This window comes from Mus caroli, unplaced genomic scaffold (genome assembly GCF_978045245.1).
Source record: "Mus caroli unplaced genomic scaffold, Mus_caroli_1 scaffold_5, whole genome shotgun sequence".
NCBI lineage: Eukaryota > Metazoa > Chordata > Mammalia > Rodentia > Muridae > Mus > Mus caroli.
Window position 1 is genome coordinate 19,290,429 of NW_028227260.1, and position 16,050 is coordinate 19,306,478.

General features: G+C 36.9%; 1 protein-coding gene and 1 pseudogene across 2 annotated transcripts in view; both read right to left on the minus strand.

Moving 5' to 3' along the window:
- Positions 1–233: 233 nt before the first annotated feature.
- Positions 234–16,050, minus strand: part of Rragb (Ras related GTP binding B) — a 33,653-nt gene continuing 17,836 nt past the window's right edge. For both annotated transcript variants that reach the window (XM_029473611.2, XM_021152911.3), the window contains 5 exons: positions 15,399–15,494; positions 12,905–13,027; positions 10,210–10,301; positions 1,808–1,923; positions 234–900 (listed from right to left, as the gene is read on the minus strand). In XM_029473611.2, the coding sequence (XP_029329471.1) occupies positions 803–900; positions 1,808–1,923; positions 10,210–10,301; positions 12,905–13,027; positions 15,399–15,494 (525 nt within the window). In that variant the 3' untranslated portion in view covers positions 234–802. The remainder of the gene's footprint in view (positions 901–1,807; positions 1,924–10,209; positions 10,302–12,904; positions 13,028–15,398; positions 15,495–16,050) is intronic.
- On the minus strand, positions 4,350–4,777 carry LOC110287034 (ubiquitin-ribosomal protein eL40 fusion protein-like; annotated as a pseudogene).

Below are 16,050 nucleotides of genomic sequence, written 5' to 3' on the forward strand. Positions count from 1 at the left end.
GAAGAACAGTAGGTGTTTAACCACTGAGCCATCTCTCCAGCCCTGTTCATTCTTTAGTGAACTTTATTTTATACTTTTCCCTAGGAAGCAAGTTCTATTTCTTTTTAGCATAAATGAAATGTTTTGCTCTTAGTGAAAAGCTCAGGATACAAGAAAAAGAAACACAGACACTGGAATCCCTAACAGCAGAAGTTTATTTACATTGAAGTGAAGTTAAGGTATATATATATATATATATATATATATATATATATATATAAAATTTTTTGAAACAAGATCTTGATATACATCCCTGGCCTGACCTCCCTATGTAGACAGGCTGGCCTTAAACTTGCAGCAATCCTCTTGCCTCTGTTTCCCAAATGCTGGGATCACAAGCATGAGCTACCTTGCCTGGCTGAGTTACAGAATATTTTTAATTCATGCTGAGAAAACAGTAATACTTCAAACTTACATGTATATTTTTGATAATGAATACAAGAGGTGCTGGGAAAGACTTTGGCATACACAACTATTAAAAGCAGGTTATCAGAACACTTAAAACACCATTAGAGTCATGTTATCAGAACACTTACATATATTGCCTACGTATACATTACATCAACATCATAGACACCTCATCTTCTAACTCCTCAAGCTATTTGAATAAATAGCATTCAAAGATAAACGTTAAGACTGGGGAGTAGAGAAGAAATACAGACGTGGTGAGCATCACAATATTTCAGATCCTACATATATGAATACAACAATAAAATTAAGAAACAGTGTTTCAATTTTTGTGTGAAACAATATTCGGCAATGTTTAGCGCATGAGAAGACACTGTTTTGGTCCATCCACTCTCTCCAGCTTTTCAAAGTGTTTTCTGGCATTGCGGATGTTGATCAGAGTAGCTGCAGAAGCTGAGGGTAGGGTGGGGAGACACCCAACAGAGTAAGAAGGGCAGTCAAAGGTATGTCTGTCTACTAAAAGCAAATCAATTAAAAGATCCAAATCCTTCAGTGTGTGTCAGAGCATAGGAGCAGAAAGCCTCAAGCTATCAAGGTTTTATATTTGTAAAGCAGAATTGCACATATCCTAAACAAAACTTCACAATCTTTTGGTTTGAGACTAATAGAATAAACCTCAATAATTTATGTTAGCTTTAAATATTAACCTAATATAGATAAAACCAGGAGAAGAGAGATAATTTAAATACATGGGGGATATTTTGCAGACACGGTAAGAACCTTTAGTCTAATGGCTGTAGCAGATATGGCTTCCAAGATATGGAAATAACAAATACTGCCCCTTAATACCCATAACAGAAATATGCGGCTGTAGAATATGCAGTGATCCACAAAATGGTTCAGCTTTTAATAACTTAGAGGTCTTTTAAAAGTTCACGGATCTGGGTTCCCATTTCTTTAAAATTCCTCAATTTAGTGATCTGCTTTCTTAAATTCTCATGAAGAAAAAACACAATACCTGAGAAAAATTATTTTTAAGCTCCAAAATATACACCTATTAAAATTATTCAACATTTCTCCTCCTACTATTACTAATTTCTTTAACTATAGCTATATATGTATATATTATGTTATTCATGTATACTATATATATTATGCATTATTTATGTATAATGTATAAGATGCTTACCATGCTTGTCATGTTTAAGTGTACAATCCAGTGAGATTAAGTACCTTCGTGTTATTGTGCAACTACCTCCACTATAAAATAATTTAAAAATATCTAGTAAAGTTCTAGCTCTACGGCATTTGCTTAAAAACTCTATAACTTTGAAACTGCATCAGCCAAGTTTGAACTTACGAATGGATGGATCAGACATCACGACCATGACGTAAGTGTTGGATGTGAATATGTCAATGAAAGCAGCAAAGTTAGAGTTCCTCACTTCCATACTCTGGAAAGAGGCAGCCAGCTTGCTATGGGAGAAAGCAAAACGGTGGTTAAAGAAAAAAAAGACTAAAAGAAGTTGCTTATTTTAGACATTTTATAGCACTGTATCTTAATTCACCACGTTTTAAATTTCTATGGAAACTGTACTGATAAACTTAACATATTTAGATAGTCACTAATATAGACTCACAAGTGAAAAGGGGTCTAAATCTAGACACATATTAAAAAGTGCTACCTCTGGGCGTGGTGGTGCACGCCTGTAATCCCAGCACTCGGGAGGCAGAGGCAGGTGGATTTCTGAGTTCGAGGCCAGCCTGGTCTACAGAGTGAGTTCCAGGACAGCCAGGGCTACACAGAGAAACCATGTCTCGAAAAACCAAACCAAACCAACCTCCCCCCCAAAAAAAGTGCTACCAAAGATTTTCTAATAGTTCTTATAATTAGCATATAAGGTAGTGGGTTTTCATTATGGCATTTCTCTTGTCACACAATCACACACACACTTTGTTCTTACTTTCCCTCATTCTCTCAGAACCCTCACTGCTGTGAGTTCCTTTATCCCCAAAATAGTGCATCATATTCACCTTTCTTCCCCCTAATCAAACTTAAGATATCTTCCTACTCTCTAATGGTCCCATTTCTTATTTTTATGACCTGCACAGAAAGACCCAAATTTACATGAAGATTTCTCATATAAAAGAGAACATGTTATTTGTTTTAAGACTTATTTTATTTATATGAGTACACTGTAGCTGTCTTCAGACACACCAGAAGAGGGCATCAGATGGTTGTGAACCACCATGTGGTTGCTGGGAATTGAACTCAGGACCTTTGGAAGAACAATCAGTGCTCTTAACCACTGAGCCATCTCTCCAGCCTGAAAACATGTTATTTGTTTGAGTAGCTTATTTCACTTAACATAGTATTTCCACTTCCATTTATTTTCCTTTTCCTTTTTTTCCCTTTCTTTCTTTCTTTCTTTCTTTCTTTCTTTCTTTCTTTCTTTCTTTCTTTCTTTCTTTCTTTCTTTCTTTCTTTCTTTTTTTTTTTTTGTTGTTGTTGTTGTTGTTTTTTCGAGACAGGGTTTCTCTGTATAGCCCTGGCTGTCCTGGAACTCACTCTGTAGACTATGCTGGCCTTGAACTCAGAAATCCACCTGCCTCTGCCTCCAGAGTGTTGGGATTAAAGGCGTGCGCCACCACGCCCAGCTGGGACTACTTTTTTTTTAAAACAAAAATTTTGAGATTATAATTACACCATTTCCCTCTTCCCTTTCCTTCCTCCAAACTCTCCCATGTATTCCCTGCTGCTCATGTGTTTGTATTTCTAAATATAAAAATACAACCTACTTAGTTTATATAATGACTATTGATTTTTGAATGTGGATTTAGGATCCTGTTACTTTGTTGAAAGTGTTAATTAAACAATTATTTAGTTGAATAGTTATTTGCAAATAGAGATAACTTTTCTTTCCTATAGTCCTTTTCTTTCCTTCTTTCCTTCTCTCTCTCTCTCTCTCTCTCTCTCTCTCTCTGTCTCTCTTTCTCTGTGTGTGTGTGTGTGTCTCAGTGTTGTGTCTCTAGTTTTGATCATTATACCGAATAAAATGGAAGGAGTGGGTACCCCTTTATAATTCCTGACTTTAAAGGGAATGCTTTCAATTTTTCGCCATTTGGTAGAATGTTGGTTATAGGTTTGACATACATAGCCTTTATGATGTTGAGATACATTATTTTTATTTTGAATTTTTTGATGCTTTTATCATGAGAGGTTGCTAAATTTTATCAAAGACCTTTTCTGCACTTGATATATAATTGTGTGAGTTCTATCCCTGTGTTCATTTATGTACTATGTTATACTTATTAGCCTATGTTGAACCAACCTTGGATGAATGAGATGGAAGCAACTTGGTCATGGCATATAATAGTAATTTTCTACAATTTAGTTTTCACATATTTTGTTGACAATTTTTGCATCCATGTTCATCAGGAAAACTGGTCTAGGTTTTTTAGTGCATCCTCATCTGGTTTCGTAGAATTAATCTGGTATTCATAGAATTAATCTTTCCCTTTATATCTCATGGGACAGGTTAGGTAGGTTATAAATGCTTAGGAAAATACCCATGTCTTCCAGATTTTCAAGGGTTTTATTTTTTAATAGAATTATTCAATGTGTTCCCTAAGAATACCCTGGATTTTATTAGATTCTGCTGGAGCATCCCCATTTATATTTCTGATTCTATTGATTTAATGTTTTTTCTTCTTCTCTTTAGTTTAGCTATTGGTTTATCAATAATGTTTAACCTTATAGGGGGACATATTTTGTGCTTAGTCTCTCCATTTTATTAACTTCTGCCCTGATTCTTATTATTTCTTGCCCTCTACTGCTTTTAGGTTTGACTAGTTCTTGTTATTCTGTTTTTTTTTTCTTTTTCTTTTTCCTTTTTTCCAAGTCAATGGAAGAGGATTTTATATGGTCCTGGGCCAGGTACAGTCCCAGCTTTATTTGACCTTCTTCTTGGGGCACAGAAGTTGGTATGGCCACACTTCCTGCAACAGTTGACTGCACAAAGGTGCAGATGTGATTAGCACTTGCAGCAGATCATCTTGTCACGGTTTTACTTCCAAGCAAGCTGCTAAAGGGATGGCTCCATGATGCCACCACGTAGGCACAGTACCAGGTGCAAGGTAGACTCTGGATGTTGTAGTTGGATAGGGTGCGGCCATCCTCCAGTTTCTAGCTAGCAAATATCAGCCTCTGCTGGTCATGTGAGATGCCTTCCTATTCTTGGATCTTGGCCTTGACATTCTCAATGGTATCACTGTGCTCAACCTCAAGACTAATGGTCTTGCCTGTCAGGCTCTTCATGAAGATCTGCATGTTAGTGTCTGCCACTGGACTGCCTCCTTGAAGAGAAAGAGGATGGCTGACTGGAAACCTTGTTTTCCTGAGACCCCAAGGTACATAACTGCTATTTGAGATGTGTTTAACTGCTAATGTAAACACTCATAGTTTATACACTTTTCTCTTAGAACTGCTTCAGCTATATACAGACATTATGGTAAGTTGCACAATCATTCTCATTTGACTTGAGGAACTTTTAAACGTCCTCTTCGGTTTAATCTATTACTCAGTGTTTTAGTCTATTTTAGTTTAGTTTATTATCCAGAAAACATACATTATCTACAATTTCTTTGTGTTTTTGTTGTTTGTCCTTTTAGTTTTGGTCCCACTATTATCTGACAAAATACAAAGAATTATTTTATTTCATTTGTCAAGGCTTATTTGGTAGCCCATCATATGAACCGATTCAAAGACTGCTCCATGGACTGCTAAAAATAATGTGTATTTCATGGATGACAGATGGAATATTCTGCAGCTATCTGAAAAAATTATTCAATTGGTGATATGGTATAGGTCTGACATTTATTTGGTAATTTTCACTTTGGATGACCTACCTAAAGATGAATATTAATAGCACCAGTATTAGGATCTAACTGAATTTTCATACCCCTGTATATTTGTTTTATGAAATTAGGCATAGTAACACTTTGTGCATATACATTTACAATTGTTATAAATGCCTGATACGTTTTTTATATAGTGTTCTAATTTATCTCCTCTGACTAATTTCCATTTGAAGCATACTCCATCAAGAATCAGAACGGCTGTGCCTGCTTGTTTTCTCCTTACATTTGCTTGAGTATTCTTCTACTCTTTGGCTATATGTTTATAGATTTGTCTGCCAGTAAGGTGAGTTTATTGTATGTAGCAGTTAAGTAAGGAACTGAGGGCATTACCTTTAAGGTTTATTATTTCCTATTGGGACTATTTTATTGTTTAGATGTGATGGGCTCCTTCTCAGCTCTCCTATCTGCATCTTTTCCTTATGGAATTTAGTCTTCCTGGGACCTTATGATTGAAACTATCTTTTTACTGTGTATGGTATTCTCATTCTCTCTCTCTCTCTCTCTCTCTCTCTCTCTCTCTCTCTCTCTCTCTCTCTCTCTCTCTCTGTGTGTGTGTGTGTGTGTGTGTTATTTCTCCAGTAACTTTAAAAGATAGCTTTCCTGTATATAGCCACTTTTGGTTGTCAGTTGTTTGGTTTCAGAGCCTGAAATCTATCATGCCATGTTTTTCCAGCTTTTAAGATAAGAGATTTTATGTGGGGCCTGGAGAGATGGCTCAGTGGTTAATACTGGCTGCTTTTCTAAAGGTCCTGAGTTCAATTTCCAGCAACCACATGGTGGCTTACAACCATCTATAATGTGATCTGATGCTGTCTTCTGGCATGCAGTGTACATGTAGATAAATCACTCATATACATAAAATAAATACATAAATTTTAATTTAAAAAGGGCATTTTTATCCTTTTTTAAAAATTTATTTATTTATTATATATAAGTACACTGTAGCTATCTTCAGACACTCCAGAAGAGGGAGTCAGATATCATTACGGATGGTTGTGAGCCACCATGTGGTTGCTGGGATTTGAACTCTGGACCTTCGGAAGAGCAGTCGGATGCTCTTACCCACTGAGCCATCTCACCAGCCCGGGCATTTTTATCCTATCCTGATTTTTCCTCACGGCTTTTAATTGTGTTCCTTCGCTTAATATTTTTGGCTGATCTGTCATGGAAAAGGTCTTCCTTGGTCATGATCTGTCATGGAAAAGGTCTTCCTTGGTCATGATCTGTCATGGAAAAGGTCTTCCTTGGTCATGCATGATCTGTCATGGAAAAGGTCTTCCTTGGTCATGCATGATCTGTTATGGAAAAGGTCTTCCTTGGTCATGGTCTGTCATGGAAAAGGTCTTCCTTGGTCATGATCTGTCATGGAAAAGGTCTTCCTTGGTCATGCATGATCTGTTATGGAAAAGGTCTTCCTTGGTCATGGTCTGTCATGGAAAAGGTCTTCCTTGGTCATGGTCTGTCATGGAAAAGGTCTTCCTTGGTCATGCATGATCTGTTATGGAAAAGGTCTTCCTTGGTCATGGTCTGTCATGGAAAAGGTCTTCCTTGGTCATGATCTGTCATGGAAAAGGTCTTCCTTGGTCATGCATGATCTGTTATGGAAAAGGTCTTCCTTGGTCATGGTCTGTCATGGAAAAGGTCTTCCTTGGTCATGATCTGTCATGGAAAAGGTCTTCCTTGGTCATGGCTACTTGCAGTTGCAAGTGTCTCTTGAGTTTGGCTATCCATTTCTTTCCCTAGATTTCAGACTTTTTCTGTTATAATTTCATTGAACATTCACCTAATGCCTTTACAATTTTAAAACTTAAGATTTAATGGAGGAGCTAGAGAAAGTACCCAAGGAGCTAAAGGGATCTGCAACCCTATTGTTGGAACAACATGATGTACTAACCAGAACCCCGGAGCTCTTGTCTCTAGCTGCATATGTATCAAAAGATGACCTAATCGGCCATCACTGGAAAGAGAGGCCCATTGGACATACAAACTTTATATGCCCCAGTACAGGGGAACGCCAGGGTCAAAAAGTGGGAGTGGGTGGGTAGGGGAGTGGGGCGGGGGGAGTGTATTGGGGAATTTTTGGATAGCATAGGAAATGTAAATGAGGAAAATATCTAATTAAAAAAAAACTTAAGATTTATCTTATATGTATGTGGGTTTTGCTTGGATGTATGTCTGTGCACAATGTAAGCACATGTTCAGAAGAGGGAACCATATCTTCTGGAACTGAAGTTACAGAAGGTTGTGAACCACCATGTGGGTACAAGTAACCAACTCAGGTCTTTTACAAGAACAATAGGTACCTTAACCACTAAGACATCTCTCCAATCTGATCCTGTAATGTTTATATTTGCTCTTTTCATATTCTTAGGTCTGGGTTCTTGAACATATCCATGTTTTGGTTATGCTATTTTTTTACATTTACCCGAATGCATTTTGATCTCTATTTTTATTTTATTTTATTTTAGTTTAGTTTAGTTTTTTGAGACAGGGTTTCTCTGTATAGTCCTGGCTCTCCTGGAACTTACTCTGTAGAGCAGGCTGGCCTCGAACTCAGAAATCTGCCTGCCTCTCTAGGATTAAAGGTGTGCACCACCATGCCCGGCTCTTGTTCTGTAATTTTAATATTCTTGTTTCTGCGCTATTTTGTGTGCTGATTCTTCCCATTGTACTGATAGATTGTTTTGTTTGATTTCCTTACTTCTCTTGTCTGATTGATTATTTGAATCCTCTACTTGAATATTGGGATTTCTTAAACGTAGGATTTGGAAGGCTTTTTGTTGCATTTCAGATATCTTACCATCTTTGGTTTCCAGTATGAAGGGATTGTGAGCAGATATACACAGTGGTTCATTTTCTCTTTGGTGATGCTTTCTTGTGTTTTCTGCCTCTGTTGGGATGTGGCTTCTAGTTATACTGTTTCTTTTTCTTACTGGTTTTGTTTATTTTATGTGAGTCATCACGGTGAGCTGCCTTCACTTGGGTTTATATTCCTCACAATTATGTAGCAGGTGAAGGCAATCCAGTAACAGAAACAATGGTTTGACAGCAATCCTGATGTTAGCTTGCTGTAAAAAACCCTTCTGTGCTTCATTTATGTCTTTAAGGTTCAAGACTCGGGTGCTACGGGGAAATGTATCTTAGTTGTTTAAAGTTAAAGTTATTAATAACTAAAAAATAAAAAGAGGAAGGGGTGTGGAAAGGGGAACAAATGGGATAAAGTATAATGAAAGGAAAGTACAGGGCTACAGATATGAGAAACAATAGAGGAAACCAAGAATAAGTGTGGGGAAAGCCATTATAAAAACGTATTCTTGCAAGATATAAATGAAAAGAAAACTATTAAACAACTAAAATACAAGCATGTAAATAAATAGATGAAAATAATAAACGAGATGAGAGAACCATCATTATAATGCTAGTATTTCTTCCTCTGGGGTGAGTACAGTTTTCCCCCTCTTTGGTTGTCTCTTTTAGCTGCTTCTGTAGATAGACGGCTGTTAGTCTCTGCAATCTAAGCAAATTATATGGGTATTTCTTCCCTGTTGTTAGATGTTTCTCTGTTGCACATGCTTTCTGTAAGAGTTCCCCAGTATGAAACAATCCATCTCTTAGCTACAGCCTTGTCTTTGGATTATTCCTGATCTCAGTTTCTGTGAGGAGCTTTGCGAGTCCAGGGCTCTGAGGGAATGTGAAAGGAGGGTCTATACTTGTATTTACTTCTGTCATATACTTGTATTTACTTCTGTCATATACTTGTATTTACTTCTGTCATATACTTGTATTTACTTCTGTCATATACTTGTATTTACTGTTGTCCTTAAACACAGAGCGCTGATGTTCATTTGCTAATGACCCATACACCTTGTCCCCAAATACTTCTGTCCATCCATAACAGCATGCCAGGTTCAGCATAATTCTTTTGTGTTGCCGTGGTGTTGCTTATGCAAGCAGTGCTGGGGGGAGCAGTGCTTTCCATTCATTTTTCAGGTTAGTCACTCTGGGGTTCCGGATTCCTACTCCCTTGTTGCATTTCTATCCTGGTATCTCCAAGAGTCTCAATACTCATGGTGTACTACCAAGTTCCTGGTTGTGTCTCCAAAGCCTGTCTCAGACCACTCTTCCTATGACATGCATGCTCAGGTGGGGACAGCTTCTTCCTGTTATTATTAGTGCCCTTGATCCCAGTAGAAGCAATGTGTATATTCCCATCTAGTTGCTCACTGTTTCTACTGAAGATAGCTTTTCCCATCTCAACTCAGCTTATTTCCTTTCTATGTCTGCCCCCTCACCCCCAGCCCCAACCAACAATTTGAGCAGTTCTACTTGGATGTTGGTGTTAGCAACAGTGTTTCCCTTTTTAAAAAAAATCCAGGCTTTTCTTCTTCACCAGGTCACAAGTTCCCCCTTCCTTTTCAAAGCCTTTTCAGTATTCTATTTTTATTTCCCAAATGGTATCAAACATCTCTAAGGGATACTCGACTTGCATATTTTTTATATGCTTCTGTATCAGTTTGGTTCACTTAATCCATGGATTTGGATTCTTTTTTTTTTTTAATTCCTGAATTTAGTAACTTACTCTCTGAAGTTCCCATGATATTCTTGCTCAATTACTTTTCATATTCAAAATATACACCTGTCATGCTTCTATTAAAAGGACAATGGAGGACATTTCACACACTTGTACGCTTCCTTAGACCTCAACTTTTCATTTGATTAAACAAACTATTGTAAACATAAACGTGCAGTTTCCTTAAACCTCAAAAATGATAACTACTATCCAGAAACTAACAGTTCACATGTATAGTCTCTTACCTACAGTTCGCATGTATAGTCTCTTACCTACAGCTCAGCTTGAATTGCTTAATAATGTTGCTGATTTTCTCAAATCGGTGGGCATCTCGCTGTTCTTTACACTGATAATGAGAAATCACCTGTGAAAAGGGATAATGTAATGTGAATTTATGAAAATACTCATAACACTGTTACTAATTAAAACAGACATCTGGATCCGGGCAGTGGTGGTGCACACCTGTAATCCCAGCATGTGGGAGGCAGAAGCAGGAGGATCTCTGAGTTAGAGGCCAACTTGGTCTTACAGAGTGAGTTCCAAGATAACCAGGGCTACACACATGTCTCAAAATAAATAAATAATAAACAAATAAATAAATAAAAATAAAGCTGACATCTGTGAAGCCTTTGGTCATGCTGGTAAGCAATGCACATTCAGTATAAACCATATTTTGAATTTTCCCAAGTTTGGAATATTCTGTACAATACTTTCTTGTGAAGCTGAACAGCAATAGTGTACCCTGAGTTCCATTTTACAAAGGTAAATTCCTGGATTACAAAAATAAAGATCGGATCATTTTCAGAGAATTTGCATTGCTACCCTATTGTGCTTAGTAGGTTAGACACATTTAAATGCATTTTCAGGTTAAGACTTCACTAGAACATAACCTTATCCTAAATCATTTGCTGTTTTTCTTAATTACCTTAATCGTTAATTTTTACCATAAGACTCTCTCATAAGACAGTCTGATAAGACAGTCTTTAACTTAAAATGGTATAAATAAAATGGAACGAAATAAAAATATTGAGCTGCTCTTGAGCAGTACCAAACATTTTAAAGAAGACTAACAAACTAGCTGTTGAAATCATATTTAAAACCTTTTACTAGATGATCCCAAGTACTGACTATCATAAAGGCATGTGTTCAGGACAGACACCCACACCAGGTAAAAATACTTTAAGAACACCTTCCAATTTTAATAAAAAACCACAAGTACTCTAAAGGCTGAATATAAGTTGTTCATTTCTAGCAGAAGAAAATCCATATCACCTGCTAGAAGAAAATTCACAAAGAAATCTTGATATAATGTTAAGTATTTGAAATACAACTCTTATACCAATGAATGAGCAGATTACCTTGCCTGAGTTTATCTCCCTTAGTACAAACCATCAATAACACATAAACTTTTTTTTTGAAAAGAGAAACAAAAGCTTTCTGTTAGGAATAGAGTCTGCATTGGGCTGTCACTGTATGACCATATGTGGTAGGTATGGCAAGGGAATAGTTCTGAAACAGGGTTTTGTTGTGTGATATATCAAACATAGCAGTTTACTTCCTTATTGGTATGAATGTTAACCAGAAAAAATGTAGGTTGAGTAGTAATTCCAAGGAAGTAGGTTGTACCAGTGGGCTGACAGAAAGAAGTCCTCCAGTTAGGACTCAGCCTGAGCTCCACCATCTACCAAGAAGAGTGTGTTTTCACAAAGGAAGAAACTACACGCATATTCTCTATCCTCCATTGTTAATTACGTGTCAAGGTTTGTGCTGGCTGCTTACCATTACCCTGTCCCATTGTAAAGATTTGTTTGTTTGTTTGTTTGTTTATATGAGTAGCTGTCTTCAGACATGTTAGAAGAGGGCATCAGATCCCAGTACAGGTGGTTGAGAGAGCAATCAGTGCTCTTAACCACTGAGCACTCCATCTCCAACTCCATCAATAAACCAATGATATAAGCATTATTACTTTTGTTTTGGAGAAGAGGAAACAAGCCCAGAAGGAGTAAGACATTTGCTTGAACTCAGCTAAGCACTGGTAAAGTTCAGAAAATTAATTCTTTACTGGGAGCTGCTTTGAGCATTACATTAAATGAGCCTGTTATTTATGTAATGTGTTCTGACTAATTAGCTTGTATTGCTGTTTTGTTGTTGTTGTTGTTGGTGGTGGTGGTGGGTTTTCAAGACAGGGTTTCTCTGTGTAGCTGTCCTGGAATGCACTCTATAGACCAGGCTGGCCTGAAACTCAGAAATCTGCTGCCTCTGTCTGACAAGGGTGTGTGCCACTACTGCCCAGACACTATTAACATTATTTTTAAATTTATACATTGGGCAGGAGTGATGACTCAGTGATCACGAGTGATTCCTGGTGTTCCAGAGGACACAAGTTTGATTCCCAGTATCCATGCCAGGCAGCTAATAACTGACTGTAATTCCAGCTCCAAGAAATTGGAACACTTTCTTCTGGCCTCCATGAGCACCCAACACACAAGTGGCAACTCCCTCACAGGCAAACAGACAGAACATAGACACATATAAAATTAATTCTTCAAAATACATGTACGTATTATACAGGTTTTCACATCACTCACAGCTGTACAGCAAACTCTGTTAACATTGCTAAATTCAATTTATAAGAAAATTAAAACTACCAGTGTTTTTTGTCTTAAAAGAAAAATGTCATGCATTTCTTAATATAGTGTGGTGGGTAATAGGGGCCATTTATTATAATAGTTATTACTAGAACTAATCTGAACTTTCTAACAAGGCATACCTGCAAAAAATCTAAATTTTACTAATTACTGAAATGTTATTTACCAAAGGATTTTTTCCACATCACTGTGGCTTTATAAATAGGAATATACATGCTGATGTAAAAGGGTGGGTAGTTCTTCCTAAAAGTAATAACATGGTGCTCTTTGACTTCAAGAAGGCAGACTGAGATATAGCTGTAGAGCAGAAAGTCCTTACCAGAAAGGTAGCTCTCTCAAACAGAAGAACTTCATCAGCCTCAATAATTTCAGCAAAATTCCGCAGGTTCATTTCCAGTTGCTGAACATTGGGAATCAGCTGATAAACAATGCTGGACCATGCCTAAGAGGACAGAAGCACAATTGACTGTTACTTACAGGTAGCCAGTTCCAGGCCTTGGAAATGAGTAAGTACCATACAAGACACAGACAGGAAAAATCATTGATAACTGAGTTAAAAAAAAATACAGACGTTAAATCTAACAAAGATGAAAGAAGAAAATTAGCCTATGGTGAGATGGCTCAACGGGTAAAAGCACCGACTGCTCTTCTGAAGGTCATGAGTTCAAATTCCAGCAACCATATGGTGGCTCACAACCACCCCTAACAAGATCTGACGCCCTCTTCTGGTGTGTCTGAAGACAGCCACGGTGTATTTACATATAATAAATTAATAAATCTTAAAAAAAAGTCTGTAGTCACAAAATTAGAAAAACTAAATAAAATAAATGAAAAAAAAGAAAATTAGCCTAATACTTGATTTGCATCCTTGAGTTGAATTTCTAGAGTTCAAACACTTAAAAAATGCTGGAGAAACTTCTTTCCATGAGTAAACAGTAATTTAATGACATCCTGTAGCTTTAGGGAAAAAGTTGCAAAGTATGATCTATTGTGATAAGACTCTTTTAATCCAGACATCCAACAAATATTGAAGTCCAATATTGTGAACAGCTTTAAAAAGATGAAGTAATGCTATATTTAACTTACATCCAAGAGTCTATTTTCTGAAAATATCAGAGCCATAATGACAAGTGTAGCCCCTCCCTTCAAAGATATAGTATGTCATTATAAAAGAAACAACTGGGATTGTAATTTTCAAATGTTTGGTGACCTGTGAAAAAATTCCTGGTACTGAATTTTAAAAGGCTTATCATGTGACTGCCTGAAGCTGACTTCATCCAGGAGTATGACTAATACATGCAGATGACATTAGTTTCACTCCCCTAGTGTTCTCTTAAGGTGCTTGTATTCCTCTGTCCTTTACTCTCTCCCAATTTCTCTTGTTAGGTGTACTTTGTTCTTACGTCTCCTACAAGACATCAGGAACCTTACTGGAGCCATTTGTGTATGTGACAACATCTAAGACAACGAATGCTTGTTGAATAAAACATAATACACAAATTTAAGTCAGGTCTATGCAGCAATGATGTCAGAGATAGTAGTAGTGCCATGTCTCTGTTCCAATTAGTCTTACTACTTAGGCAGAGTGTTCCAAGTTCCCAGGTTGGTGTTAATGTCACTGCTGAATTTACCTTGGAGAAGGCACCAAAGCTAACCACAGCAGAGACATTGTCACTCACAGCAGTGTTGTGATTAGCCAATTGTCTTTGGTCGTGTTATGTATTGCCATCCTTCACACCGCAGCTGGTTCTTATCAGTGTGTCATGTCCATCCTTATTCCCGGTTACCTGTTCTATGGGAATAAGGCTTTGAGAGAAATTCCACCCATAGTTATCTAGAACAGTACTTCCTACATAGGTTATCTCAAACTGTTGTTATTAGAGTGAACCTGGGTCAACATAATATTGAGGGAGGAAATGCATTAGATTAAAAAATCAACGGCTATTTTTAAAAGTCCAGTGGTTTTCCTCCTTGCAAGTGAGGGTTCTGTGTTTCTGGTTGTTGATACTTGTCAGATGAATTGATACTGAAGCTCTACCTACCAGTGACAGAGAAGCAGCCTTTGCCACCTAGAGTCACACTTGTCAATGAATACCAGAAGCAGACTGAAGGAAATGTCTGACCACATGAAGAGACAAAAGGAGTCAAACTTTAAGCCACTGGTAAGCATGAGAAATGGAAGAAGCAGGAGCTTTTGTACCACTAAGGTAACTTCATCCCCAGAACTACTGAGAGAACAACCCCTAGGCTGCAAACAGTGTGCTGATCATTCCAGCAATGCTAACAATGAGGGTTGAATGCTAACCATATCATCTCCAATGACACGAAAGCTGAACTTACAACATACAATATACATATCACATCTCATTAAGATTCACTTCTCCCATTTCTCAACTAGACATTTTTCTTCTATGACTGTCTGAATTTAGGCAGATTAGTTTATCCCATTAGCATGTAGAAGGACCTGAACATTAGATGTAACTACAATAATCACTGAGACCACAATGGGTCCAAATGGATGGTGGATGTTAAATAACAGTTTTTGCTATGACAACAGAGTGTAGCAGAAGATTAATCATATCCCCAAGGCAAACCCAGTGTGACAAGGTGACGAGGTCCACTCAATCTAAGATTAAAACCAAAATCTTTTGATGTTAAGTTTGATGTTCTCCGAAGAAAGTGTTACAGATTATTTTCTTTTTAGTGTAACAAATCTAGATGGCTATGAAGTAGTTTAAAATATTTTAGTTTTGTTAATATCTTTCTAACTTCTACTCATGCTCTTAAAGTGGAGACTTAGGAAACATACACACCTTATACAGAGTTTCATCCCAGATAGATGTTCGGAAACAAGAACATTCTAACGGACGCGATAAACGCCTTAAGTCTTCTTCTCGTTCTTTAAATATCTGAATTAAAAAAATCCAACAACCTGATGAGCATAGACCAGCTCTACTCTTTCACTGAAATTTTTGAGATTTAATTATTTTATCATATTTTGACAAGAACCTCTTACTTTGTCTTCATAGCAACCTTTGAGTATTATTATTTCTCAAACAAGGCTATAAATGTATTAATGACTATTAGATTTCTTCAGGCTTATCCAACTTTTACTAAATATTCATAGAGAGCACTATGTTATAAAATAAAATGTATCATATAGATCTTAAACTATATAATCCAATCACCAAATCTAGGTAATTTTAATATGACAATACCTATATTAAAATTGTACAACTCAAAATACATTTAGTTCTCCAGTATTATAGATGTGGGTTTTAATAACATATATTACTCATGTATACATGAACATATATATGTTTAGTGTACTTAATTTACAACACATTTATAACCCACATGATCAACTAAGCTCTAGCCAGCTAGGATTTGTTTCTATGTATCCATCCCCACATATACAGAGAAAATATCTATATAAAATATGGACACTCGGATATGTTTCCCTGG